At 44.8% G+C, this 26,250-nt stretch overlaps 1 protein-coding gene across 1 annotated transcript in view; it reads left to right on the top strand.

The window, feature by feature from the left end:
• GALNT2 (polypeptide N-acetylgalactosaminyltransferase 2) overlaps positions 1 to 26,250 on the top strand; it is a 179,043-nt gene that overhangs the window by 121,962 nt on the left and 30,831 nt on the right. The window contains exons 4-6 of the mRNA XM_059053324.2: positions 21,670 to 21,768; positions 21,980 to 22,047; positions 22,305 to 22,370. Coding sequence (XP_058909307.1) covers positions 21,670 to 21,768; positions 21,980 to 22,047; positions 22,305 to 22,370 — 233 coding nt within the window. The remainder of the gene's footprint in view (positions 1 to 21,669; positions 21,769 to 21,979; positions 22,048 to 22,304; positions 22,371 to 26,250) is intronic.

The raw sequence follows: 26,250 nt of genomic DNA, 5'->3' as shown, positions 1-26,250 counted from the left end.
GGCAGGGTCCCGGTCGGCAGGGCTGGCGCTCCACGGAGCGGGGCCTGCTGCTTGCGCTGGGCTTCGCTGGCCTCGGAGGCGTCTGTGGCTGTCGGGGCGGTGGGTTGGCTGTGGCGTGACAGTGAGCCTTAAACACCTGTTCCACGATGACCACAACCACGCACCATCGGACTCTGGGTGGTGTCCTGGCCTGCGCTCAGCTTTTATGTGCTTTCACTTTATTCAGTCAGCGGAGGCTCCTTTGGAGTCAGCAGGGGGATTCTTCTCTGGGTGACATCACACACCAGTCCCCAGAGACCCCCAACTGCGGAGCCCACGTCTGCGAGGGCAGCTCAGGGTGGCCCTGGCCTGCTGGGCAGAGGCAGGTGAGATGGCCCGAGGCCCCTGTCCAGGCACCCCTCTGTGTCTGGAGCCCTTCCCCAGGAGTCCTGGACTTTACTGTCATTGTGCCACGTGCTTTATCCCGGTCCGTACGGCAGCTGGGAGAGCCGGGCCCCTGCTGCGGCGTGGGACCACCTGCCTGAGGTCGCACAGGGAGGTGGGGAGGGAAGGAGGGATGGGGCTCCCGGTGGCCAGGTTCCTGCTGGCAGTTCTACGTCCTAGATGCGGTGCCTCGCCGTCCGCTCTGCATGAGTGTCTTGTCTGTTCCCAGTTTTCAGGCAGGAGTCTTTGGCATGAGGCCCAAAGGCACCCAAAAAGCAAGAAGGCCTGGGTGTTGGTAGCTTGCAGCCAAACTCCTGAGAAGTTGTGTTCCCAGCTGACCACATGCTGACAGAATCCCAAGAAATTGAGAAGAACCAAGGCTTTTGTTCCTCTTTTTCCTGCCTCAGGTTCTCCAGGGCAGTGTAACGGCAGAATGCGCTGTTTCCGTTCCCCTGGAACATTCTCGTGTCCTGACGGAGGTGAGGCTGCTGCTTGTGCGCCATCAGTGTGACCTCCCTGTCCCGGCGTGAGAGGCGGGCAGGTGCAGGAGCCAGTGTGGCCAGGCAGTGGGAGGGGGCCAACTGCAAGGCTCTTTGCCTCACACCTCCCCCCAACTCAGTGCAGGGGCTAACGTGCACCTTATGTGCAAAATTCAGGCCAAAGCCATGCCATTATTCATAATCTGCCGCTTTGCTTTTTGTTTGTTCAATTGTTTTTATTATTTTTAGTGTTTTTATAAAACCAACTCCAAGTTTTTAGCACCAGACCACTCTTTTTTTCCCTTTATATGTTCTTTGGGGACCGTTTCAGGCCTTGTCTGCATCTCGATTAAAGAATACTCTGGGCATTGAAGGAACATATCTCAATGTAATAAAAGCTATTTATGACAAACCCACAGCCAACATAATACTCAACAGTGAAAAGCTGAAAGCCTTCTCGCTAAAATCTGGAACAAGACAAGGATGCCCACTCTCACCACTTCTATTCAACATAATACTGGAAGTCCTAGCCACAGCAATCTGATAAGAAAAAGAAATAAAAAGTATCCAAATTGGAAGGGAAGAGGTAAAATTGTCATTATATGCAGATGACATGATACTATATATAGAAAACCCTTAAAACTCCACACAAAAACTATTAGAACTGAGAAACGAATTCAGCAAAGTAGCAGGATACAAGAATTAACATACAGAACTTTGTTGCATTTCCTTACACTAACAATAAAATATCAGAAAGGGAATGTAAAAAAAAATCCCTTTTAAAGTCACATCTAGAAAAATAAAATACCTAGGAATAAACCTGACCAAGTAGATGAAAGACGGATATGCTGAAAACTACAAAACATTTAATAAAGGAAATTGAAGATGATTCAAAGAAATGGAAAGATATCCCATGCTCTTGGATTGGAAGAATTAATATTGTTAAAATGGCCATACTGCCCAAAGCAATCTACAGGTTTAATGAAATCCCTATCAAATTACCCATGACATTTTTCTCAAAACTAGAACAAATAACCCTAAAATTTATATGGAAGCATAAAAGGCCCTGAATTGCCAAAGCAATCCTGAGGAAAAAGAACAAAGCAGGAGGCATAACCCTCCCAGACTTCAGACAATACTACAAAGCTACAGTAATCAAAACAATGTGGGGCTTTCCTGCTGGTGCAGTGGTTAAGAATCCACCTGTCAATGCAGGGAACATGGGTTCGAGCCCTGGTCTGGGAAGATCCCACATGCCGCGGAGCAACTAAGCCCGCGCACCACAACTACTGAGCCTGCGCTCCAGAGCCCACGAGCCACAACTACTGAAGCCGTGCGCCTAGAGCCTGTGTTCCACAGCAAGGGAAGCCACCGCAATGAGAAGCCCATACACCACAACGAAGAGTAGCCCCCGCTCGCCGCAACTAGAGAAAGCCCGTGCGCAACAATGAAGACCCAACACAGCCAAAAATAAACAAATAAATTTATAAAAGAAAACAACAATGTGGTACTGGCACAAAAACAGCCACATATGTGGCTCCAATGGAACAGAACAGAGAGCCCAGAAATAAACCCACTCACCTATGGTCAATTTTCAGCAAACAAGGTAAGAACATACAATGGGAAAAATACAGTCTCTTCAGCAAGATGTGTTGGGAAAGCTGGACAGCTGCATGTAAATCAGTGAAGCTGGAACACACCCTCACACCATACACAGAATAAACTGAAAATGGCTTAAAGACTTAAATGTAAGACATGACACCATAAAACTCCTAGAAGAAAACATAAGCGAAACATTCTCTGAGATAAATCACACCAATGTTTTCTTAGGTCAATCTCCCAAGGCAACAGAAACAAAAGCAAAAATAAACAAATGGGACCTAATCAAACTTACAAGCTTCTCTATAGCAAAGGAAACCATAAGCAAAATGAAAAGACAACCTAAAGACTAGGAGAAAATATTTGCAAATGAGGCGACCGACGAGGGCTTAATTTCCAAAATATACAAACAGCTCATGCAACTCAACAACAGAAAAATGAAAGAACCAATTAAAAAATGGGCAGAAGACCTAAAGAGACATTTCTCCAAAGAAGACATACAGATGGCCAAGAGGCACATGAAAAGATGCTCAACATCACTAATTATTAGAGAAGTGCAAATGAAAACTACAGTGAGGTACCATCTCACACCAGTCAGAATGGCCATCGTTAAAAAGTCTACAGATAACAAATGCTGGAGAGGGTGGGGAGAAACGGGAACCCTCCTCCTCTGTTGGTGTGAATGTAAGTTGGTACAGACACTATGGAAAAACAGTATGGAGGTTCCTCAGAAAACTAAAAATAGAGTTGCCATATGATTCAGCAATCCCACTCCTGGGCATATATCTGGGCAAAACTATAATTCAAAAAAAATACATGCACCCCTATTTCATAGCAGCACTATTCACAATAGCCAAGACATGGAAACATCCTAAGTGTCCATCGACAGATGAATGGATAAAGAAGGTGTGGTATACACACACACACACTAGAATATGACTCAGCCATAAAAAAGAATGAAATAATGCCGTTTGCAGCAACATGGATGGACCTAGAGATGATCATATTAAGTGAAATAAGTAAGACAGACAAATACCATATGATGTCACTTGTATGTGGAATCTAAAATATGATACAAATGAACTTATTTATGAAACAGAAACAGACTCACAGACATAGAGACCAGAGCTGTTGTTGCCAGGGGGGAGGGGGCGTGAGGGAGGGACAGAGTGGGAGTTTGGGGTCAGCAGATGCAAACTATTATATAGAGAATGGATAAACAACAAGGTCCTACTGTAGAGCACAGGGAACTATACTCAATATCCTTTGATAAACCGTAATGGAAAAGAGTATGAAAAAGGATGTATATGTGTGTATAACTGAATCACTTTGCTGTACAGCAGAAACTGACACAACATTGTAAATCAGCTATACTTCATTTGAAAAAAAAATTTAAAGAAAGAATGCTCTGGGCCTGGGAGAGAGTCTAAGGCTTACACAATAGAGATCCAGCTTGTGTCTGTGTTAGCGTCTCTGAAGGGCCCAGCATAGGTCTCTGGAAAGACCGTGAGCAAACATTTGCAAAGCTTCATCCCCAAGTGCCTGTCCACACTTGTGACCCAGTTTCCCAGCTGTGCCACTGGGTTAACACTGGGGCAGAAATGGTCAGCTCGTTCTAAATGAGCAACATAATCTTGTGTCTTTATCTTTGGTGCCCCTTCCCCCTGTCACCCTGGGAACCCAGCACTGACAAGAGCATCATCTGTGTCCTCCAGGAGCTGGCCATTTGGCGGGGGTGGGGGGGGGGTAGAAGCAGGAGGGGTGACACCCCGCTCTGCATGGGGCTTCATGGAGCTCTCTCTAGCCTTTGTATTTAGACCTGTTGGTGAGTTTCTGTTGTGTTCGTGGGGACTGACCCTTTGTCGTTATGAAGTGCCCTCTTTATCACTAGTAACGCTTTTGTCTTGCTCAGCCTCAGTGCAGACACACCAGCTTGCTTCAATTCAGCGTTTTTGCAACTTCCAGTCGTTTTGTATCCTTATAGTTCAAGTGTGTCTCCTGTAAGTAGCAGATAGTTGGATTTTGAGACCTCTGACAGTCTTGTCTTCTAATTGGAGTATTTTGTCCTTTCCCCTTTAGCGCAAGTGCTGGTGGGCTGTTGGGGGTTAATGCTAGCGTCTTGTCCCACCTGGTCGTGTTCCTTGTCCTCTCCTTTCATGCTTCCTTTGCATTAAGTATCTCCTCAGCTGTTAGCTTGTTAATTAGAGTCTAATATAAATGAGTACTCTTGTTTTCTCCTGAGCAATGCATAGACCACTTCCTCTCCTCTCCCTTTTATGCTTTATTGTCATATGGTTTAATTCCCTCTTTATGTGTAAACCCTACTGGACATCTTTTATTGTTTTTTTGTAGTAAATATCCTTTAGATTTATCTGCACTTGTTATTTCCATTTTTCCTCATTTCTTACCTTTTCATTTTTCCCCCGAGACTGTTTCCCCAGTTCTCATCCAACTTGTGTACTTCTCTTAGTGCCAATTTGTTGGCAATGAATTCTATCCTTTCATTTGCCTGAAAAAATCTTTTATTTCACTTTCTTTTTTTTTTTTTTTTTTTTGCGGTTCGCGGGCCTCTCACTGTTGTGGCCTCTCCCGTTGCGGAGCACAGGCTCCGGACGCGCAGGCTCGGCGGCCATGGCTCACAGGCCCAGCCGCTCCGCGGCACGTGGGATCTTCCCAGACCGGGGCACGAACCCGTGTCCCCTACATCGGCAGGCGGACTCCCAACCACTGCGCCACCAGGGAAGCCCTCACTTTTATTTTTGAAGAGCGTTTTCACTGAATAGAGACTTCCAAGTTGACGGTTACTTTCTGCACTTGCACATTGTCATTTACTTGTCTTCTGACCTCCACTGTCCCTGGTGAAATATCAACTGTTAGTCTTATTGTTGCTTTTTGAAGGCATCTTGACTTTGTCCTCTAGTTGCCTTGAGGATATTTATCTTTGTCTTTGGTTTCAGCATCTCACTAGAATGTGCCTAATGCTGTCTGTGTGTTGAGCCTGGGTGGGGTTTGTACTTGTTCCTGAATCTGTAGCTTCATGTCTGTGTCAGTTTCTCTTGTGCCCCATCCTCTCTCCCCACTCCTGGATATTTCCACATGTCCTGTGTCCCTTTTATGCTCTTTCCCATATTTTTTATCCTTTTTCATTCCCTGAGCTTCAGTCTGGACATAATTCTGTTGGGTTTCCTTCCAGTTCACTAATTCTTTCCCCTGCTTTGAAAATCTATTTGAAAATCTATTCTGCTTTCAAATCCACCGATTGAATTTTAGTTTCATTTATTATATTTTGTTGTGTATGGACAGATATGGAGATATTTAAAGTCCGTAGCTGATGTTTTCATCCTCTGAAAAGGGTCTAGTTTTGCTCTCTGGCAGGGAGTTAGGATAGGGCAGATGGCCTTGACTGAGGCTGGGATTGAGATGGAATAGAGCTGGGGTTCTGTCTTTTGTGAGAGAGCTGGTGAGCATCCAGACCTCTGTGCTGCTGGACAGCAGCCCTTTGGGATCCTCCCTGGAAGTCTGGGCCGTTTATCAGAGGCCCTCTTCCTCGGCGCCCGGACCGCCCATCGCTTCTCCTGGCTGGTTCAGCCTCTGGGCTCCACACTGCTTGGGGGAAGAGGATCAGAGTGTTGGACTCATTCTCAGGGCTCCTCTTCCTTCCTGGCACCTGGCCCTACAGCCCCTGGCTGCCTTGTTAAAACTCCAGTGCCTTCAAATGGATGTTTTGGTGTGTTTCATCAAACATTTCTAGTTGCTTTCAGAAGGTAGGTTGGTCTACAGCAAGGAATTTGACTATCACTGAGAGCAAGAAAAAAACTGAGTATTTTATTTGGAACTAAATTCAGTATGAAGTTCACAGGTCATAAAGTTTGCCCTGAGCAGCAGTGTCTGTCCCAAATGAGAGTACATCTAAATAGCAGTGGACTTTGAAGTTGGGAAGTGTAGCTTTTGTTAATGGCTGTACCACTTATTCCCAGACGAAGGTTGAAGTAATCTCTCTAAACCCTGGATTTCTGATCTACAAAACAATAACGCCTGCCCTGCCCATCTTACACATTGTTCTTAGGGCTCCGATGTCTATGAAAGGACTTCATAAACTGCCAGTAACGACACAAATATAGGATGTAATTGTATTGTTGTTGTTGTATGTGCCTAGTGGCATGTGAGTGTGTGAAATCGGCTTTGAGTAGAGAGTGAACCATTATTCCATTGAGCTTTGCTCCCGACGTGTATGTGGCGTGGAGGGCAGACATTCAGCCTCCCCCGTGTGACGCCTGTTACGCCGAGGGGCACCTGGGTCTTCTCACTGCAGTGCGACATTGGAGGGTTTCATTATTGACCAAAAGCAGTTGGAGCAACAATTTTGAAACAGCATTCCCACCTATTTCAGAAGAAATCAAAGCCATTAAAATGGGGTCAGCAGAGTATTGCTTTGTTCTGAAACCATCCTGTTTCAGCCACACTTTTAAATGAGTTGCTGCACCATCACCATGGAACCATTAAAAAAAAAAACATCTTTTGTATATTTTAGGAAATAGCCAAAACAGTATAAAATGTGTTTCAACTTCATCAGTCATTTAGGCTAGGCTGCGCATTTCACCTTTTCTGAAGCAGTATGATTTCAGGGACTCCTTCTAACTTTTCTGGTGAGCTTGAAAGCAGCAGTGTCGCCAGTGGACGCACCCCAGAACACCTGCCTGCTCACTCGTGGGACCTACCCGTCCACACGCACTCTGCAGTGTTAAGTGCTAGTTAGTCTTATGGGACTAACTTGCAGATGGAATCTGCAAGAACCCAGATTCAATCTGTAAAATTAAAAGTACAGGCTTAAAATAACACTCATCCTTTTTTTAAGTTTTTATACAGCAGGTTCTTATTAGTTATCTATTTTATACATATTAGTGTCTATATGCCAATCACACCGCCATCCACACTCATCTTAACTCTGTTGGATCAACCATGATTTCCTCCATGTGACAGTGATGAGAGAAGAAGAGAGAAAATTCATGTCTTTGGAAATTCAGTCTATTACAAAAGGAAATATCCCAATAGGAATATTGCACTTGGATTCAAAATTTTATATTATTCAGTGTTGATTTCTTTTGATTCTTGCATCCTTTTATTCATTCAGCAAGGATCTGAGTGCTTGCCACGTGACAGGTATTTTTCCGGTCACTGGGGAAACAGCAATGAACAAAACTGATAAGAAATCTCTGCATTTATAGAGCTTACGTGAGGGAGTGAAAGTAGAAGAGAATAAAATAAATGATCAAATTATATGGAATAAGACAATGTTAAATGCAATAGAGAGAAAATAAGGATGGAGGTCAGGGAGTGTGCAGGTCAAGGTCGAGGGTCCCATAATAAACAGGTGGTGAGCACAGCAAAAGGAGCAACCAGCAAAATGAAAGAACAACCGACAGGAAATATTTGCAAATCATATATCTGATAAGGGGTTAATACCCAAAATATATAAAGAACTCATGTAACTCAATAGCAAAATAATAATAATCCTATTAAAAAATGGGCAAAGGACCTGAATAGACATCTTTCCAAGGAAGACATACAGATGGTCAACAGGTACATGAAAAGGTGTTCAACATCACTAATCATCAGGGAAATGCAAATCAAAACCACCGTGAGATACCTCACACCTCAGATTGGCTTTCATCGAAAAGACCAGAGATCACAAGTGTTGGTGAGGATGCGGAGAAAAGGGAACCCTTGTGCACTGTTGGTGGGAATGTAGACTGGTGCAGCCACTCTGAAAAACATATGGAGTTCCCTCCAAAAATTAAAAATGGTACTACCATAGAGTCCAGCAATTCCACTCCTGGGTATACATCCAAAGGAAACAAAATCACTGTCTCAAAGAGATAATCTGAACCCCCGTGTCATTGCAGCATATTTATAGTAGCCAAGACGTGGAAGCAACCTAAATGTCCGTTGATGGATGAAAGGATAAAGAAAGCGTTATACACACACACACACACACACAGACACACACACAGACACACACACACACAATATGGGATGTTATTCAGACATAAAAAGAAGGAAATCCTGCTATTTGTGTCTACGTGGATGGACCTTGAATTATGTCACTTAATACTAAGTGACATAATTCAGACAGGGAGAAACAAATATTGTATGATATCACTTATATGTGGACTCTTAAAAGAAAAAACTCACAGAAAAAAAGATCAGATTTGGTTACCAGTGGCAGGGGTAGAAGGCGGAGGAATTGGATAAAGGTAATCACAAGGTACAAACTTCCAGTTATAAGATAAACAAGTTCTGGGGATGTGATGTAGTTAATACTACCATGTGGTATATTTGAAAATTGCTAAGAGAGTAGATCCTTCCTGAACTGTCTCCTATATCCTCCAGTAGTTAGATGCATGTCGTTTTATGTAAACAACACGATACTGCAGTTGCTGTTGGGCAGCCTACTTTCTTCACTCAGTACTACATAGGAAACATTTTAAATCTAGCTTTTTAAAAAAATTTATTTATTTATTATTTATTTTTGGCTGTGTTGGGTCTTTCGTTGCTGCACACGGGCTTTCTCTAGTTGCGGCAAGCAGGGGCTACTCTTTGTTATGGTGCGCGGGCTTCTCATCGCGGTGGCTTCTCTTGTTGTCCCTAGGTTAATCGATATTTGATGGGTGTTTTTTTTAAAGGCTAGTAGTGTCTGTCATGGTTTCAAAAATTCAGAATTTATGCATTAAACCAACCTGATTAACTGCATTCAAAACCTCTTGATTCTTATTACCGTCCATTTGACAGGTAAAGTGCCTGCTGGGGCACTTTGTAACTTCTGCTTATTTCTGAGTGTTTGCTGGGTATGTTTGAATACAGTGATTTGGGGAATAGAAATTATATTGTGTATCTTTATTAGCATAGAATGACTCTCTGGCATTGCATCTAGTGTTTTCCTTTTCTCTATATGTTTTACTTTTTTTTTCCACACTGCACAGCATGCAGGATCTTAGTTCCCTGACTAGGGATCGAACCTGTGCCCCCTGCACTGGGAGCACAGAGTCTTAACTCGCTGGACCACCAGGGAAGTCCCGTTTTTGTCTTCTATGAGTTTCATTTTTGGGGTGTCATTTTGATTTAGGTTTGCCTCTTGTAAGCAACCTAGTGTTGTATTTTTATTTTTAGATCAACATGACAGTCTGAAGTTTAATAGGACAAAACCATTTTCGTGTTTGGTCTTTTATCTAATTTTTTATGTCATTCTGCTTTTTTCTGCTTCCTTGCTTTTTCTACCGTTTTCATTCTCCTCTTACATGGAAAAAGTGTTCTACTTTGTTGATCCTTAGTTTTATTAGTTATTTTTTTCTCCAGGGGTTAAGAAAGTTTGTTTCCTACATTCAATTCAACTAGTTGCAATTTTTCATGTTTACAAAAATTCAACAAAAACATTGAAAATTAGAGAAATGTTGGTTTAATGCTAAGAATAAATACCAAGAATAAAACAATGTATATTTTAAGATGAAGAATGAATATGTTTATACTTTCTCCCACCCACTTTCTGGTTTTGTTGACTTATCTGGGCGTAGATACTGTTTATTGTTAAAATTATATTTTATGTAATTATTTAACAAAATTATATTTTATATAAGTATCTTCTTTAAAAAATTTTTCATTTGTATAAACATATTTACACAAGTCTACTAGACTATACTGCTGAAATAGTTTTAATACATCCTAACATTTTATGTCATAAATTGAGTTCTTGGGTTTGTTTATTTAGTTATTTATTTTGAGAGCAGATCTTCACGTGGTTTTTCAGATGGCTCAGATAATTGAAATACTTTCCTGGCTTACTTACCTGAGAACTACTTTCCATTCCCTTCATACAAGAATGGTAAATTCACAGCGCATAGAATTGTTGCAGCGGATCTGTTTTTCCTTTGAAACTCTGTATACGTTGTTCCACAGTTTTCTGTTTAGTGCTGTCACTGAGAGAAGCCTGAAGCCATTCTGATTTTGTTCGTTTATTTTATTCTATCAGTTAGGATACTTAAAGCAAAAAAGACATTTTATTAAATTGTTTAACATGAAGTCTGGACGTCGTCCTCTAAGGCTGCTTCAACTGGACTGGGAGCTCTTTCTGATTCCCTTACCACCCTCTTCCACATTTTGGGTTCTCTGCCTCATCCTTTTTGCCTCGTATGGTTGCAAGAAGGCTGCCATAGCTCCATGCGTCATGGTCACATTCAAGGCAGGAAACAGAGGGGTCAGAAATGGCCTTTTCTTCAGTGACTCTCTGCTTTTATCAGCAAAATCCATCTTTTCTGGACTCCCCCTGCAGACTTTCTTGTTACTGTTCATTGGCCAGAACTAAGCCATGGTTATTTGTGACCATGACAGGGGCTAGGGAAGGGAACTTGTCTTTGGCCAAGCAGGACTCACCTCTGGGGCTCTGCAATTCACCCAAAACAACGTCTGTAAGAAAGGAGCAAGAGGGGAATGATTTTGTGTTACCAAGATAGGTGTACTCTTCTTCAGGTGTGTACGGAAGAAATTCTACGATGTTGTAGAATCAGAAGCACCGAACATAAATCGGTAACTGTCAGTGTCGGGGAACATATATCAAATAACCTTATCATTCTGTCATTAACTAGAAGTTAATTTTTTTTTTTCCCCGAGTGTCCAAAAGGATGCAGTTACACTTGACATGAGCAAAGTCTAAAGGAACCAAACATCATCCTGGCTTTTGTTGGAGTGGATGGGATCATGCCCTGCCAAGCCAAGTGCTGGGTGTTTGTTCGTTTCTTTCTATGGAACCCGGATAGGCTGGGGCCAAGGAGGGGGGTTAAAGTAGTGACTCTTTTGCTTCCAGTTTACATCCTTGTATCAATACTTATCCAGTGACAGGACGATCTGTTTGCCTTTCGTCCTTGTGAGGAAATGGGTCTGATGCAACCTTTGATTACTAATAACAGTGTCATTGAGTGAAAAGTTGATCTTTGTACAACAAGCAAAAACATAGAGCAGGGGCTTCCCTGGTGGCGTGGTGGTTAAGAATCCCCCTGCCAATGCAGGGAACATGGGTTCGAGCCCTGGTACGGGAAGATCCCACATGCCGCAGAGCAGCTAAGCCCGTGCGCCACAGCTAGTGAGCCCGCGTGCCACAACTACTGAAGCCCCCGTGCCTAGAGCCCGTGCACCGCACCATGAGGAGCCCATGCACTGCAACAAAGAGTAGCCCCTGCTCACCACAACTAGAGAAAGCCCGTATGCAGCAACAAAGACCCAACACAGCCAAAAATAAATAAAAATAAAATAAATTATTAAAAAAACAGCAACATAATGCAGTTAACTGTCTTTGAAAAGTACCCGAAAGCATCATCCTTGGCAGTACATCAGCATCCTTAAAAGTCAGAACCACTGCTAAGTGACCACTGCTAAGCGGCCACACAAAGTGAGTTATTTGACTCGGGTTTGTGGGGAGGACTGAAAGAGAAGGACACAGGACAGAGAAGAAAGCCCCTGACTAAGGCCCAGAGGGGCTCTCTTGAGACAGCAGGGAGCACGTCTCTTCACAGCAGTGCAGAGAGCAGCTTGGAAACCCGAGTGCACGGTCCGGAAGGGAGACTGAGGCTCCGGGAGATGCCCCGAGTCTGGGGGTGGGGGCAGGGACCCGCGTCTCACCGTCCCAAAAGGGCGGCTCCCTGCATCGGGAGGGATGAGAGGCTCAAGCATTGGGTGGCCTCTCTCTGCACTGACCCCACCCCCGGTGGTGAGCCGGAGGTCCTGCCTGAAGTGAACTTGGAGGGATTAGGAAGTTCAGATGGGCCTCATCCACGGCTGTTGTTTTCACAACTTTCAGTAGCCCTTGATTCTTGAAAAAGTTTTCAGTTAAAATATAGTGTCTGTAAAACTGGAGGCAAAAGGGCAGGGGATGCATGTTGAAGGAGAAGACAGCTCTCTTTCACCAGAAAGTGCTGGCTGAAAGCAGCAAGTGGACACCTGACGTCCGCCCCCTCGGGGCGGGGGGAGGACCCTGTGTGTTCAGGGTGGTGTGTGTGTTCCATGGCTGTGCAGCAGTGAGCCGGTGCTCGGGACTGTCCACTGTCCTTCTCACCTCTGGAGCCCTTGGCTTTTCCAGGGTACCAGAGGACTTCAAAGGGAGAGCAGTAAATACGACAGGTTCCGTTTCTGGCATCTCGGGAAGGGTAGGTCATTGGTTTAAGAAGACACTCCTGTGTCAGACACAGCGCAGGGCACCAGAACGCAGCTTCAGACCGAGAATTTCAGAGTGAGGCAGACCTGCCGTGGTTCCTGGGGCTTACTCAAATCTCCTGCCAACTGGAGTTTTAAGAAGCTTAATTTCACATGGGTCCTGCAGAGGCTTTAAAATCTCTTAGGATTCGGTTCTCTTCCATTTTAAAAGACCTCTGTAGAATAAGCTCTTAGCTATTAGGACTGTTCAGAAGTTAGTTGATTAGGTGTGATATTATGTCATTATCACTGTTTGAAGGATTATTAAGAGGGTATTTTAACTAAATGAACATTATACAACAGCTGTTAACCTTTTTTTTATTCCTGTTTTTTAAAAATTTAATTCCATTTCCAATTCCCATTTTATCCCCCGGCCCGCCCATCCTCCCCAGACCCTCCAGAGCAAATGCCCCATGGAGGTGGCAGTGTGAAACTGACCCCTTGTTTTCCTTGTGTCAGAGCAGAGGTACCCGAGATTGAGGCTCTGAGGACTCTTCCTGCTCGGAAGAGCAGGCGGGGATGGCCCGTTTCAGGTGCACGGCCTGCGTTGCTGTGAATCCGGCCTCCAGCTATGGCTTGATCTTCTTCCAAAGGGCCCTGAGTGCTGGGGCCTTATTCAAAGGCCTTAGGCCCGACTCTCCAGGTGGGAGGGCTTGAAGGGTCCAGCACAGGGAGGGAGCTTCTAAAACTCAGATCCCCAGGCATCACCCAGACCTATTTACGTGGGCAGAGCCCAGGTGTCTGCATGTTAATAATATGCTCTTGGGAGAGTCTGGCACTCACTAACTGTCCGAGCTTTGTGGTGACCGTGAGTCCCTGCCAGGGCAGCTGCCAAAGCAGGACGTTCCCTGACGAGGGGGTGCCCCCCCGGCTGCACAGCTTGTATGGGAAGTTCCACCTCCTGTGGGGACAGCTGTGTCCGACTACCAGGACACAATCACTCAAACAACAGACCTGCCCCTTTCTTCCTTTGAAAAGGAAATCATGTCAGCATTCCCTGAGGGTGAGGGCAAGGAAGCAGAAGGTGCATTGGGGGCCTCATCTGGGTCACCTGCTGTTCAGAGCCTGCATCCCAGGGTCCCTGTGTGGTAACACCCCTACACACACACCTCCATGTACAAGCAGGGGGCAGAGGGCCTGAGAAGTGACGGTCTACTTTGATCGGTTCTTTTTTTTTTTAATTTGTTTTATTTATTTATTTTTGGCTGCGTTGGGTCTTCGTTGCTGCGCGCGGGCTTTCTCTAGTTGCGGTGAGCAGGGGCTACTCTTCGTTGCGGAGCATGGGCTTCTCATGGCGGTGGCTTCTCTTGTTGCGGAGCATGGGCTCTAGGCATGAGGGCTCAGTAGTTGTGGCATGCAGGGTCTAGAGCGCAGGCTCCGTAGTTGTGGCGCACAGGCTTAGTTGCTCTGCGGCATGCGGGATCTTCCCGGACCAGGGCCCGCGCCCATGTCCCCTGCACTGGCAAGCGGATTCCTAACCACTGCGCCACCCGGGAGGCCCTCTTTTGGCTTTTGAACCCTCCTGGCCCTGCCGTCTGAGCTTGACCCCCACACGAGCCCTTTTGGTTTGTCTCACCTGGACTGAGGGTACACGTGGAGACTGGAACCTTTTCAGGTGCTGGGTCTGCTGGCGAGACTGAGGTCAGAGCAGCCCAGAGCTCTGTTTGCTTTTCATCTTCCCAGGCACTGCCCTACGTGTGTACCTTGGTGCAGGACAGAGGCAGGCGCCACGTCGCTCTTTCCCAGAGTTAAAGCTACTCATTACACCTACTGGCACCTTTCCCAGGTTCACCCCACCCTCCTCTCTGTTGAGTACAGAACTGCCTTTGTTTCTCCAGTCTAGTGATCGAATTCAGTTGGTTTTAAAGCCGTAGGGCAGCTCTGTGAATCAAGAAGTTACAAAAAAAACCCCCAAAACCAGGGTAAACCTCAAAATAGAAGGAAGGAAATAATGAAGGAAAAAGAAAAAAATTCATGAACTAGAAAAATAAGAAACAATAAGAGGATAATATAAAGCTTGATTTTTAAAAATTAGAAATCTCTGAAGAATACTGATAAAAATAAAAACTGCAATTAAAAAATATCAGGAAGGCTTCCCTGGTGGCTCAGTGGTTAAGAATCTGCCTGCCAATGCAGGGGACACAGGTTCGATCCCTGGTGTGGGAAGATCCCACATGCCGCAAAGCATCTAAGCCCGTGCGCCAGAACTGCTGAGCCCATGTGCCACAACTACTGAAGCCCACACGCCTAGAGCCCGCGCTTGACAACAAGAGAAGCCACCGCAATGAGAAGTCTGCACACCACAGCGAAGAGTAGCCCCCGCTCGCCCCAACTAGAAAAAGCCCGCGCGCAGCAACAAAGACCCAATGCAGCCAAAAATTAATTAATTAATTAATTATAAATAATATCAGGAATAAAAGAGCAAATATAACTAGAGTCTGTAAAGATTGTAAGAACATTGTAAGCACACTTTTATGCAAATATAATACATATAAAACCTTATATGGAATGCTTAATTTTCTAGAAACATGAAAATTACCAGAGTCATTCAAGAAATAGAAAAATATGAATACATACAAGCCATGAAAGATCTTTTCAGCAGTAAAAAGTTTGCCTTCCCCGGATTCACAAGGCTCAAGTGGGCTTGCATAGAACACAGACTATTTTAGAGGATTTCTAGAAAAAGAGGGAAAGCTGCCCTGTTTGCTTCTTGAGAGCAGGAGTACCTTGCTGTGAAACTGTTTGAAAAAGAAGGTAGAAGAACAGAAAATTGTAGATCGATTACTGTTATGATTATAGATTGAAAAAATTCAAAGCCAAATACTAGCATATCTAACATAGCTCTATTTTTTCAAAAAAAAACCCGTAGCCAAGTAGAGTTTATTTTAGGAATGCAAGAATGATAGAACAGCAGGAGATACATTAATACACTATTCTTTCTCAACAAATTAAAGGAGAAAAGCTATATGATCCCCCTAATAGATGCAAGGGGAAAAAAAATCATAAAATTTAGCACTTGTAAGGGAATTTCCTTAACCTGATTAAAGGTGTCTGGAAAACATCTATGGCAAACATTACACTTTTTGAAAATCTAATTGCATTCATCTTGAAGATGGGACCAGGGCAAGGGTGTTCTCTACCACCTTTTTTATTGCATGTTGCATTGCACGCCATGAGCAGTGCCTTATTAAGACAAGAACCGCAGATGTAGAAGAAGTGTAAAGAAAAGGACAAAATGTGGATGAATTGATGCATGGAAAAATCCAAGAGAACCTACAAATTCTCAGAACTAAGAGAGCTCAGTGAGGTTGCTGAGTGCAGGGTCCACAGACACAAGCCAGGGCCAGCAGTGGCCTGTGAGCAAATGTAAGAGGAGAGACCCCGTGCACTGTAGCAACAGAGCTGTGAGGCTCTTAAGAGCAAGTGCAACACAAGATTTGTGAGGCTTTTATGGAGAAAATTAGATAACTACAAAACATAACTGAAGGACGTTACAAAAAACACTCAATATTATAAAGAAATTATTACAATCATTCCCTTCAAATTAATCTGTAAATTCAGTGCAGTGTTATACAGCGCTTAAAGACTGGATCCTTAACATTCATAAGGAAAAGCAGTTGCCCACAAATAGCCCGTAAAATCTTGAACAGCACATGGGGAGCACATCTTACCTGTCAGATGTGAAGGCCTGCTTCAGAGCCACAGCCAGGCAGCAGTGGGGGACGAGTACAGAGAGATGCACAGAGCAGAAGCGGACCAGGGGTCAGTGTACACACATAAAATGTGGTGTGACAGCGGCGACAGTACAAGTCGGCAATGATGTAGTAAACCGGTAAACGACACTGGGACAACAGGCTAACCATACGGGAAAAAATGAGATTACTTAGTCATACCATGCGTAAAAATATGTCTAGGCGGGTAGATGGGTAACCTAAATGTTGAAAGCATTTGTAAAAGTTAAAATATTTGGAAGAAAATCTACTAAATTATATTAGAGACCTTAGGTTAGAAACCCTTTTTCTGAACATTACCCCAGGCCCACAGTTTGAGAAATCAAAATTTTTAAATATGTTTGACAGAAGACATCTTAAGCAGAATTACAGGATCTGCCACAGACTTGAAGATTTTTGCAGTGCATATGGCTGACAAAGGATACTATGCAGAATATATAAACTCCTATCATCAAATAATAATGATGGGGCTTCCCTGGTGGTGCAGTGGTTGAGAGTCCGCCTGCCGATGCAGGGGACATGGGTTCGTGCCCCGGAGCGGCTGGGCCCGTGAGCCATGGCCGCTGAGCCTGCGCGTCCAGAGTCTGTGCTCTGCAACGGGAGAGGCCACAACAGTGAGAGGCCTGCGTACCGTGAAAAAACAAACAAACAAACAAAAACAACAACAAAAAATAATAATGATGGAGCTTCCCTGGTGGCACAGTGGTGGAGAGTCCGCCTGCTGATGCAGGGGACGCGGGTTCGTGCCCCAGTCCAGGAAGATCCCACATGCCGCGGAGCGGCTGGGCCTGTGAGCCATGGCCGCTGAGCCTGTGCTCTGCGACGGGAGAGGCCACAACAGTAAGAGGCCCGCGTACCGCAAAAAAAAAATAATAATAACGATGTAAAAACCTAACAAAGTGGACAAGAGTTGAGCAGGCAATTAACAGAAGAAACTCTCTGATCAGCTCATAAACATATGCAAAGATGTGTGCTCTCACTAGTAATAGGGAAATGAAAATTAGGATAATAAGAGGCTATTTCGTACCCACCTGGTGGGCAAAATGTAAAAATCTGATGCTATCAAGAGATGGTGGGGGGCTTCCCTGGTGGCGCAGTGGTTGAGAGTCCGCCTGCCAATGCAGAGGACACGGGTTCGAGCCCTCGTCTGGGAAGATCCCACATGCCGCGGAGCAACTGGGCCCGTGAGCCACAGCTGCTGAGCCTGCGTGTCTGGAGCCTGCACTCCGCAACAAGAGAGGCCCCCGTTCGCTGCAACTAGAGAAAGCCCTCGCACAGAAACGAAGACCCAACACAGCCCAAAATAAATAAATAAATAAATAAATAAATTTTTTTTAAAAAAGAGAGAGAGAGATGGCAGGAATATGGAGCAGTGCGAACCCTTGTGGATGAGGTGAAGCTGGGAACAGCCTTTGGAGATCAGCTTGCTGAATCAAGTAGATCTAGTAGTCCTACCTGTGGGCAAATGATGCAGAGAAACTTTCTCACGTATGTAAAAAGACAGTGTCCATGGCTGCATTGCTCCTAACAGCGAGAAATTGGCCATCCACAGAAAGGGATTGGATGCGGTGTGTTCCTACAAGGGACAGCTGTGCAGCAGTGGGTGTGAATGAAATAGAGCCGTGCGTGTCAAAACAGGTACGTTCCCAAAGGCGGAGAAAGCAAACCACAGTGCAGTGTCACCCATACACGTTTCAGATACATGCAGAACACCACTCTGTGTTATTTGTGAAGATGTACACGTGCAGTTTGTTGAAGACATGCATAGGAATACTGATGTACCAAATTTAGGTTAGTGGTCACCGCTGGGGAAGATGGCATTTGAAGTGGGAAGGACATACCAGCACTACAACTGTTACATGTCAGGTTTTGTTTCATTTTAAAATCTGAATCAGGGACTTCCCTGGTGGTCCAGTGGTTAAGAATCTGCCTTCCAATGCAGGGGATGTGGGTTTGATCCCTGGTCGGGGAACTAAGATCCCACATGCAACACAGTGTGGTCAAAAAAAATTTTTTTTAATTAAAAAAAAAGAATAATAACATATTAAAAAGAAAAGATTTACAGGGATGAAGTGCCTCAGATCACTCAGTTACCAAGGTAACCACTGGCCAGAGGAGCTGGGGTGGGGCTGGGGAGGCACCCTGGGGGCGTGGGGTAGAGGGTGTGTCTCTGTGCCCCTCTCCACACCGCAGAGCAGCCTTCCACTGTATTAAACAGAGCCTCTAGCTTCCCCGTCTGAGGACCTGTGTTTGATTGTGTCATCAGTGTCTTGACGAACCGCAACTGTAGCGTCTGCGTCAGAGACAAGCCTCCCAGGGTGCGTGCTCCAGCACCCCGAGGGCTCAGGAGCTCCCTGCACTTGACGTCAGCTGACGCAGAATTCAGATTTGATGGCCGTTTTTTCTCAGAGAAACTTAAAGCTAAATTAAAGATATTTAAAATCACTGTGTCCAGTTTTTTCACGTCCCCATTTTAGTGGACAGGGAGTTACCAGAATGACCCTTGGAAACCCAAGTGAACTTGACCCAAAGCCCACCTTCAGCATCACGCTGCTTCAGCTGCATCATCCGGGAGGGAGAACAGAACTGACTGCAGACTCTCCGTGACGCTGACTCCAAATAAACCCCAGCTTCTATCAGTTCCCAAAGAAGCTCAAGGATGAAGGTGCCCCCGGCAGCCAGCTCCCCTGGCGGGTTTCTATATCAGGCCGGTGTTCTTCCCCCAGCTCCTGAGCAGAGAATTCTGCTTGGCAGGGACAGCACTCTTTACATGCAAGATTTATTGTTTCTTTTTAAAGAAATTCTTCAAATACCACCCCCCCCTTTTATCTTGGCACAGTGTATGGACTTAGGATCTGAATTCGTATACTAACATATAACACTCAGACTCACGGGGTATAAGATACTTCTCAGTCTTTACTTGTCATCCCTCTTTACCTTAGAAACGGGATATACCTCTGAAATTTCCTGATTGCTGGTTCCTAGCCAAATTAGGTGCCTGATGCCCTGTGTTACAGAATTTTAATAAGACGATGTGAATGCAGCAGCCCTGTGTGTTCTGCAAAATGTTTCCAGAGCCCCTTGAGAATTCCAAGCGCTCTTGGGAGACGAGGCTTCCTGCAGAGAAACAGAAAATGAGAGAATAGGACCTGATTGGATCGGCTGAGTTTACTATGATTTGAGCCTGAGAAATGCTTCCTTCTCTCCTTTTGATTCTCACGTGGCTGCTCCAGCCTGAGCTCAGCAAGTCAGTCAGCGCTGCCTGCTCAGCTCAGCCCTCGCCACTGGGTGGGTTGGGGCCTGATTGCAGAGGGCGTCCCGTCCTGGGGTTCTTATTTCATTAGCATTGCAGATTGGCTTCTTGGGAATGCCGTTCGTTGGTAATTTGTTTACAGTTGAACCTTGCAGGGTCTTATTACTTCCTTAATCTAACAATAGGCGAATTCTTGAAATTAAAAAACAACAACAACAAAAAAAACCCCAGCTTTATCATCTACTTGTCATTAAATACTTAGCCGTCAGGAGCTATAATCAACAACAGTAATTCCAGAATGCATTCTCTTCCCAAACAACAGCAACTGGTATATTATGTTGTTTTCTCATGGTTAATTAAAATCCAGCTATCCATATAACTAACATAAACAAAAGAAGCCCATTTTGTGATCTGACCTAATTGCTTTTTAATTTTGCTGCTTTTCTTGCTCATTTTCAAAATTTGCTCTCTGAAGTAGTTTTACCAGTCACGAGGGAAAATCAGTGTCTGTTGGCTGTTTTCCTCTGAGGCGCAGCTGAGCGCCAAAGACATTTTTTTAATCTTTCTCCTTTTCCTGCTGATTTCCCATTTAAGACAGATACCTTTAATTCTGGGAGCAGATCACTGACAGCTGTGGTCAATTACATTAAGAGCTAAGGAGTAAAACAAGTTCTTGAAAATGTATTGGCCCCATGGAAGGTTTTCCAGCTTCTCCAGGGGAAACCACTGAAGTGACACCAGTGCAGACGGTGAGCGCAGCCTAGAGGGACCACGTCCTGGGCTCTGGCTGGTGTTCCCTATCCTACTGCAGGCGAGACCGTCTCCCTCTCCACCGTGGGTACAAAAGTACTGGTTGAGAGCTGTTTGCAGAGGCCAAAGATACTTTCGCTGTCCGTCCCACCCCTCCCCGCTCCCGGCTTCAGTAGTACCACCAGCCTGGTAACTCCCTGAATGCACCCACGCCACGATTTGACTGTCCACAGACGTCCTCGCGAGCTGTAAGCCTGCCCAGGACTCTTGTTCACTCATGGTTCTCTGGAGCATCACCTCTGCAGTGGCATGTTCTTCAAGCTCATGGAGCCTTCGAGGGATTGAAGGGTCCCTTAGCGATGGGTTCTGCAGAGCCCAGTCTCCCTTTAGTATAGTCCTTCCTGTTGCCTAGTGGGTGAGGCCTCAGCCTCTTCAGCCTAGGGCTGTAGCGTCCTGTGTTTTCGAGCAGCCGGTTAGGGCCGTGGCAGCCTTGTGTCTGCCTGCAGGGAGCAGACGTGACAAGGGCCTCTTGTAATCTGCCCAGAGTAGTTAGTTTGCAGGCCTGAATCGACTTTATTCAGAGCGGCCCTGGGTTCCTTCAAGTGGAAGGGGGGATCCGACGGGCTCCGGTGCCCACCCACCCTTCCCTCGCTCATAGCAGCCTGCACCGCTGTCACCTGCGTCGCGCGCACGCGGTCTGGCGAGGTGAGGGGTGTGTGTCCTGCATTCCAGGATCGGGGGAGCCGTCGGTGGGGTAGTGCCAGGTACCACATACCACTTTGGGAAGAACCCCAACGGTTCACGTGCTTGCTGCAGGCAAAGTAGGAAACGAGAAAAGAGCAGCGGTGCACAGTTGGTTCCACCCCTCAGAAAGAACCACTGTGAACTGTGAAAAGCACATCTCGAGAGGTGTATCTGCGTGTGAGACTAAATGGGATTTCACTGTTTTGAAACACACTTTTTTTTCCAACACGTTAGAAAGATGTTCTCAATATGTCACTTTTCACTGAAATCTCTCCTCTTTAAAAATGTTGCTCTGGTGGTGTTTGTCTGTGTCCTTGCGTCCCGTTGTCGCTGTATCTCGGAATAGGCCAGGGCCCCCTGCAGACGACAGGGCCACCTGCACGCACTGTCGGGGGCGCGCCCGGCCGGGGCTGCTCCGGGCCCGTCGTTCAGGCCGCTCTGCCTCCTCCTCCAGGTGTCAGCGGAAGCAGTGGCGGGTGGACCTGCCGGCCACCAGCGTGGTGATCACGTTTCACAATGAAGCCAGGTCAGCCTTGCTGAGGACAGTGGTCAGGTGAGGCCAGCGACTGCCGTCCGTTGCCGCTGATGCGGGCAGGGGGTGTCCCCCAGCAGGGGTGCTGAGCAAGGGCCGGGTCCCCGGCGCAGCCTTTGGGGTTGCCGACAGGTCACCTGACTGTGCAGCCCCGCAGGGGCCAAGGGACGAGGACTGCACACCCCGTCACAGCCTGAAAGGCCTGCAGCTTTGTCTTTCTGCCTTTCCTCAGCGTGCTTAAGAAAAGCCCACCCCGCCTGATAAAAGAAATCATTTTGGTGGATGACTACAGCAGTGACGGTAAGTAGAGGCCGATTTCCGCCCCCAGCATCCCCCTCCGTCTGGCCCTTCTCCGGGGTTCCAGCCCTCCTGGGCTGTGGGTGCTAAGCACGAGTTTCCAGAAAAGGCCGGAAGTAGGGGCCACAGAAAGAGGGTGCCTCTCTGATGCCCCGCGGGGCTCACCAGCCCGAAGGTGGTGGAGAATCACCATCCCTGCCCACCGAGCCCTCCGTTAGTTAACTTGAGGTTCAAAAGCTTTGCTTCTTTTCTTTTCCTAGCGGAAGACGGGGCACTCTTGGGGAAAATTGAGAAAGTGCGGGTTCTCAGAAATGATCGGCGAGAAGGTAGGACTTTTCTCAATTCAGTACCACGACAGTTGAATTCTGACATTTTCTGAGCCCAGTAATAATGTGAAGAAGCGTTTCAGCTCCAAGAACAATGAACTGTCTCGTGTTTTGTCTGCCTTCCTCCAACAGAGCCTCTTGGGAGCCTCCCGACAAACCTCGGAAGGATATCGAAAGCTTAACTAATTGAAATTGTTTGTGCGCCAGGGCAAGAGTTCAACTTACGCTTTTATTTATGTATTTAGAAAACTGGCTTCTCTCTTTCTTTCACAACCTAGGAAGTCTTATCAGTCCCTTGAGTACTAGAATTTAGAAGAAAAACAGAGATTTAGCAATGGGAACTTTAATGACTCCATGCTGCAGGCATCTGATAAAATACCTGGGGTTCCAGTTTGACAGCCTGCCCAAGGTGAACCACCCAAAACGAGGCAAAGAGCAGTGGCATTACGTGCTTGTTGGACTTTGCAAATGCCAGCCTCGAAACCTGCTGTCAGTCTTGTCTTTGCTGGAGCTGGGTTCATCGAGTCCACTTTATGGGTAGTTATAAGGGAAGCTCCAGAGAGGAAAGCATTACTTTGAAGTGTCTGGAAAGGAAGCCGGACTCATAATGTAATTAACATCCAGCGCATCCATGCTGGTACAGAGGTGGCGGCTGGATTCTCAGCTCCTCCATGGTCCTGAGAAGTCTTTCTGTAGGAAAATGGCAGAGCTTTAAAACATGTGCCCTTTTTGCTATTTGAGGATGATTATTGATCCTGGAGTTGTGGCTGTGCCTTTTGGTCAGCGAACATTGTCTTTCTTCTCGTCCCCTGTGCAATCCAGCTGGAGTCGGGAAATACAGTTTTTCTTAGCAAGAATCTAATCAGCCAGTAAAGTGGGTGAGCCCGTTAGGGCGATGTCATCAACACCATATTTTAACCAACTAAGGTCATCAATCCAGATGTTCAAGATGCATGAACAATGGGGTCAGCCTTGCCCCTAAGCAAGCTGTTTGCTGGACTCACATCTGACCCCCAGGCTGAGATTAAACCAGAATCTTGCATTGTATCTGCCCCTAAAGAAACTACATGATAACTTGTTGAATTCAAACCCAAAGTGTCTGCTGGCACAGGGGAAAAAAAGATGAGGCAGGAGGAGGAAATAAAAGAAAGAAATTAGCTTTCATGTGGGCATTTTGTAACTGACAAACCACGTGCTAGGTTTCAGAGAGGGCCTTTAACCTGCTAAGAAATCAAAAGCTGTCCTTTTCAACATAAACTGTGCGTTTGCTTTACGTTAGGCTGTTCTTGTGGGTGAGAACCCACATTGAGGCATTGTTTTGGGAAGGAATGAAGAGAGGCAGCTGTGGAAAAGCCAGATGATGGTAGAACTATATGGAACAAGTGAGGAATGTGACAGTCGAGTGAGAAAATGCACACACACACAAATGTATGTGTGCTTGTGTGTGTGTATCCCAAACAGTTAAACATATACACAAATGCTCATAGCAATGCTACTAGGTGACAGAGAAAATCAGTTGTGTAAAATCATGGCCTTGGGTTCATTTAGTGCTGGGGATTTAATTGTGCCAGCGATTCTTAATCTGGCTGTTCATTACAATCACTTGGGGAATTTAAAAGAAGACCATGCCTTGACCCGACCCACAATTGAATAAAAATGTTTGTTTCTCTGTGGGTGGGGCCTGGACATCTGCATTTCAGTAATACTGATGTACTTTGAAGGTTGAAAACCTAGTCCTTCTCGTTGTGCAGATTGAAATATTAAAGCTGAAAGAGGTTAAGTGTCTTTTTCAAGGTCATCCAGCTATTTAATAATGGTAGTGGAGCCAAAACCGTGTTCATAGGCCAAGTTCTCTATTTGTCCTGTGTGCTTTTTATTCCTCCATTCCCACTGTCCTGCCTGATTAATTTATTTTTTTCCAGTTTATTGAGATATAATTGACATATAACACTGTGTGAGATGTACAACATAATGATTTGATATATGTATATATTGTGAAGTGATCACCACACTAAGTTTAGTTAACACCCATCGCCTCACACAAGGACAAATATTTTTTCTTGTGATGGGAACTTTTTAAGATCTCCTCTCTTAGCAGCTTTTGAATACACTTCCGTGTTTGGGCTATTGTAAATAATGCTGCAGTGAACATGGGTGTGCAGACATCTCTTCAAAATAGTGGTTTTATTTCCTTGGAATTGCTGGATCATATGGTAGTTTTACTTTTAATTTTTGAAGACCCTCCATACTGTTCTCCACAGTGGCTGCACCAATTTACATTCCCACCAACAAGTGCACAAGGGTTCCCCTTTCTCCACATCCTCACCAACACTTGATATCTCTTGTCTTTTTGATGGACAGCCATTCTGACAAGTGTGAGGTGATATCTTATTTCAGTTTTATTTTGAAGCCCCTGATGATTAGTGACGTTGAGCACCTCTTCATGGACCTGTTGTCCATTTATATGTCTTCTTTGGAAAAAAAGTCTTTAAATTCCTCTGCCCATTTTTAATCTGATTATTTTGCTTTGTTTTTGCTGTTAAGTTGTATGAGTTCTTTATATATTTTGGATATTAATCCCTTATCAGTTATATGAGTTGCAAATACTTTCTCCCATTCCATAGGTTGCCTTTTCATTTTGTGAATACTTTTTTTTTGCTCTGCAGAAGCTTTTTAGTTTGATGTAATCCCGTTTGTTTACTTTTGCTTTTGTTGCCTTTGCTTTGGTGGCAAATTAAAAAAATTATTGCCATGATGTCATGGAGCTGATGTCAAGGAGCTTACCTATATTTTCTTCTAGGAGTTTTACGGTCTCAGGTCTTAACCTTCAAATCTCTAACCCATTTTGAGTTGACTTTTGTGTGTGTTGTAAGATAGGGGTCCAGTTTCATTTTTTTGCATGTGTCCACTTTCCCAACACCATTTATTGAAGAGACTATCCTTTCCCCATTGTGTAGTCTTGGTTCCTTTGTGGTAAATTAATGGCCATATGTGTGTGTGTTTATTTCTGGGCTCTCCATTTATGCCGTTGATCTATGTGCCTGTTTTTATGCCAAGGCCATACTGTTTTGATTACTATAGCTTTGTAATGTAGTTTGAAGTGATGTTTTGTGTGTGGTTTTTTTTTTTTTTTAGTGTTCCATTTTAATTTTTCTTGTAGCTTTTTAGCTATACATTTCTTTTAGTGGTTTCTCTGAGGATTGCAACATGCATCTTTAACTTATAACAGTCTATTTGGAGTCCATACAACTTTACATTAAATGTAAGAACCTTTCAACAGTTTAATTCCATTTCTGTTCCCTATCCTGTGTACTGCTGTTGTCATGTGGTTTCCTTCATATGTTGTTAATGATGTTTTAAACCCCACAGTGCAGTGTTAAAATGTTTGCTTTAAATAATCAGTTATAAAGAAATTAGAATGTATACATGGACTCTAAAATTTATCCTCATATTTTTCGTTTCTAGTATCTTCATTTTTTTCCACAGATTTAAGTTTCCATCTAGTGTCATTTCCCTTCAGCCCAGAGAACCTTTAGAACTTTATTTTTTCTTGTAGGCAATAAAATCTCTCAATTTCTGTTTATCTGAAAAGTCTTTCTTTCTCCTTTATTGCTGAAGAGTATTTTCTCTGAATAGAATTCTGAGTTGACCATTAGTTTTTCTTTCAGCACTCTGAAAATGTCATTCCAATGTCTTCTGGCCTCTCTTTTTCTGTTTAGAATGTAGCTGTCAGCTTATTGTTGATTCCTTGTATGTTATGGGTTTCCTTTCGTTGATTTCCAGATTGTCTCTTTATCTTTGGTTTTTAGCAGTTTGACTGTGACTTGCCTAGATTTGATTTGTTTTTTATTTATCCTGCTCCAGGTTTGCTGATCCCTTT

The sequence above is a fragment of the Kogia breviceps genome, chromosome 2 (assembly GCF_026419965.1).
Source record: "Kogia breviceps isolate mKogBre1 chromosome 2, mKogBre1 haplotype 1, whole genome shotgun sequence".
Taxonomy (NCBI): domain Eukaryota; kingdom Metazoa; phylum Chordata; class Mammalia; order Artiodactyla; family Physeteridae; genus Kogia; species Kogia breviceps.
Note: the sequence above shows the minus strand (reverse complement) of the source record. Positions and strands in the feature narration are given on the sequence as shown.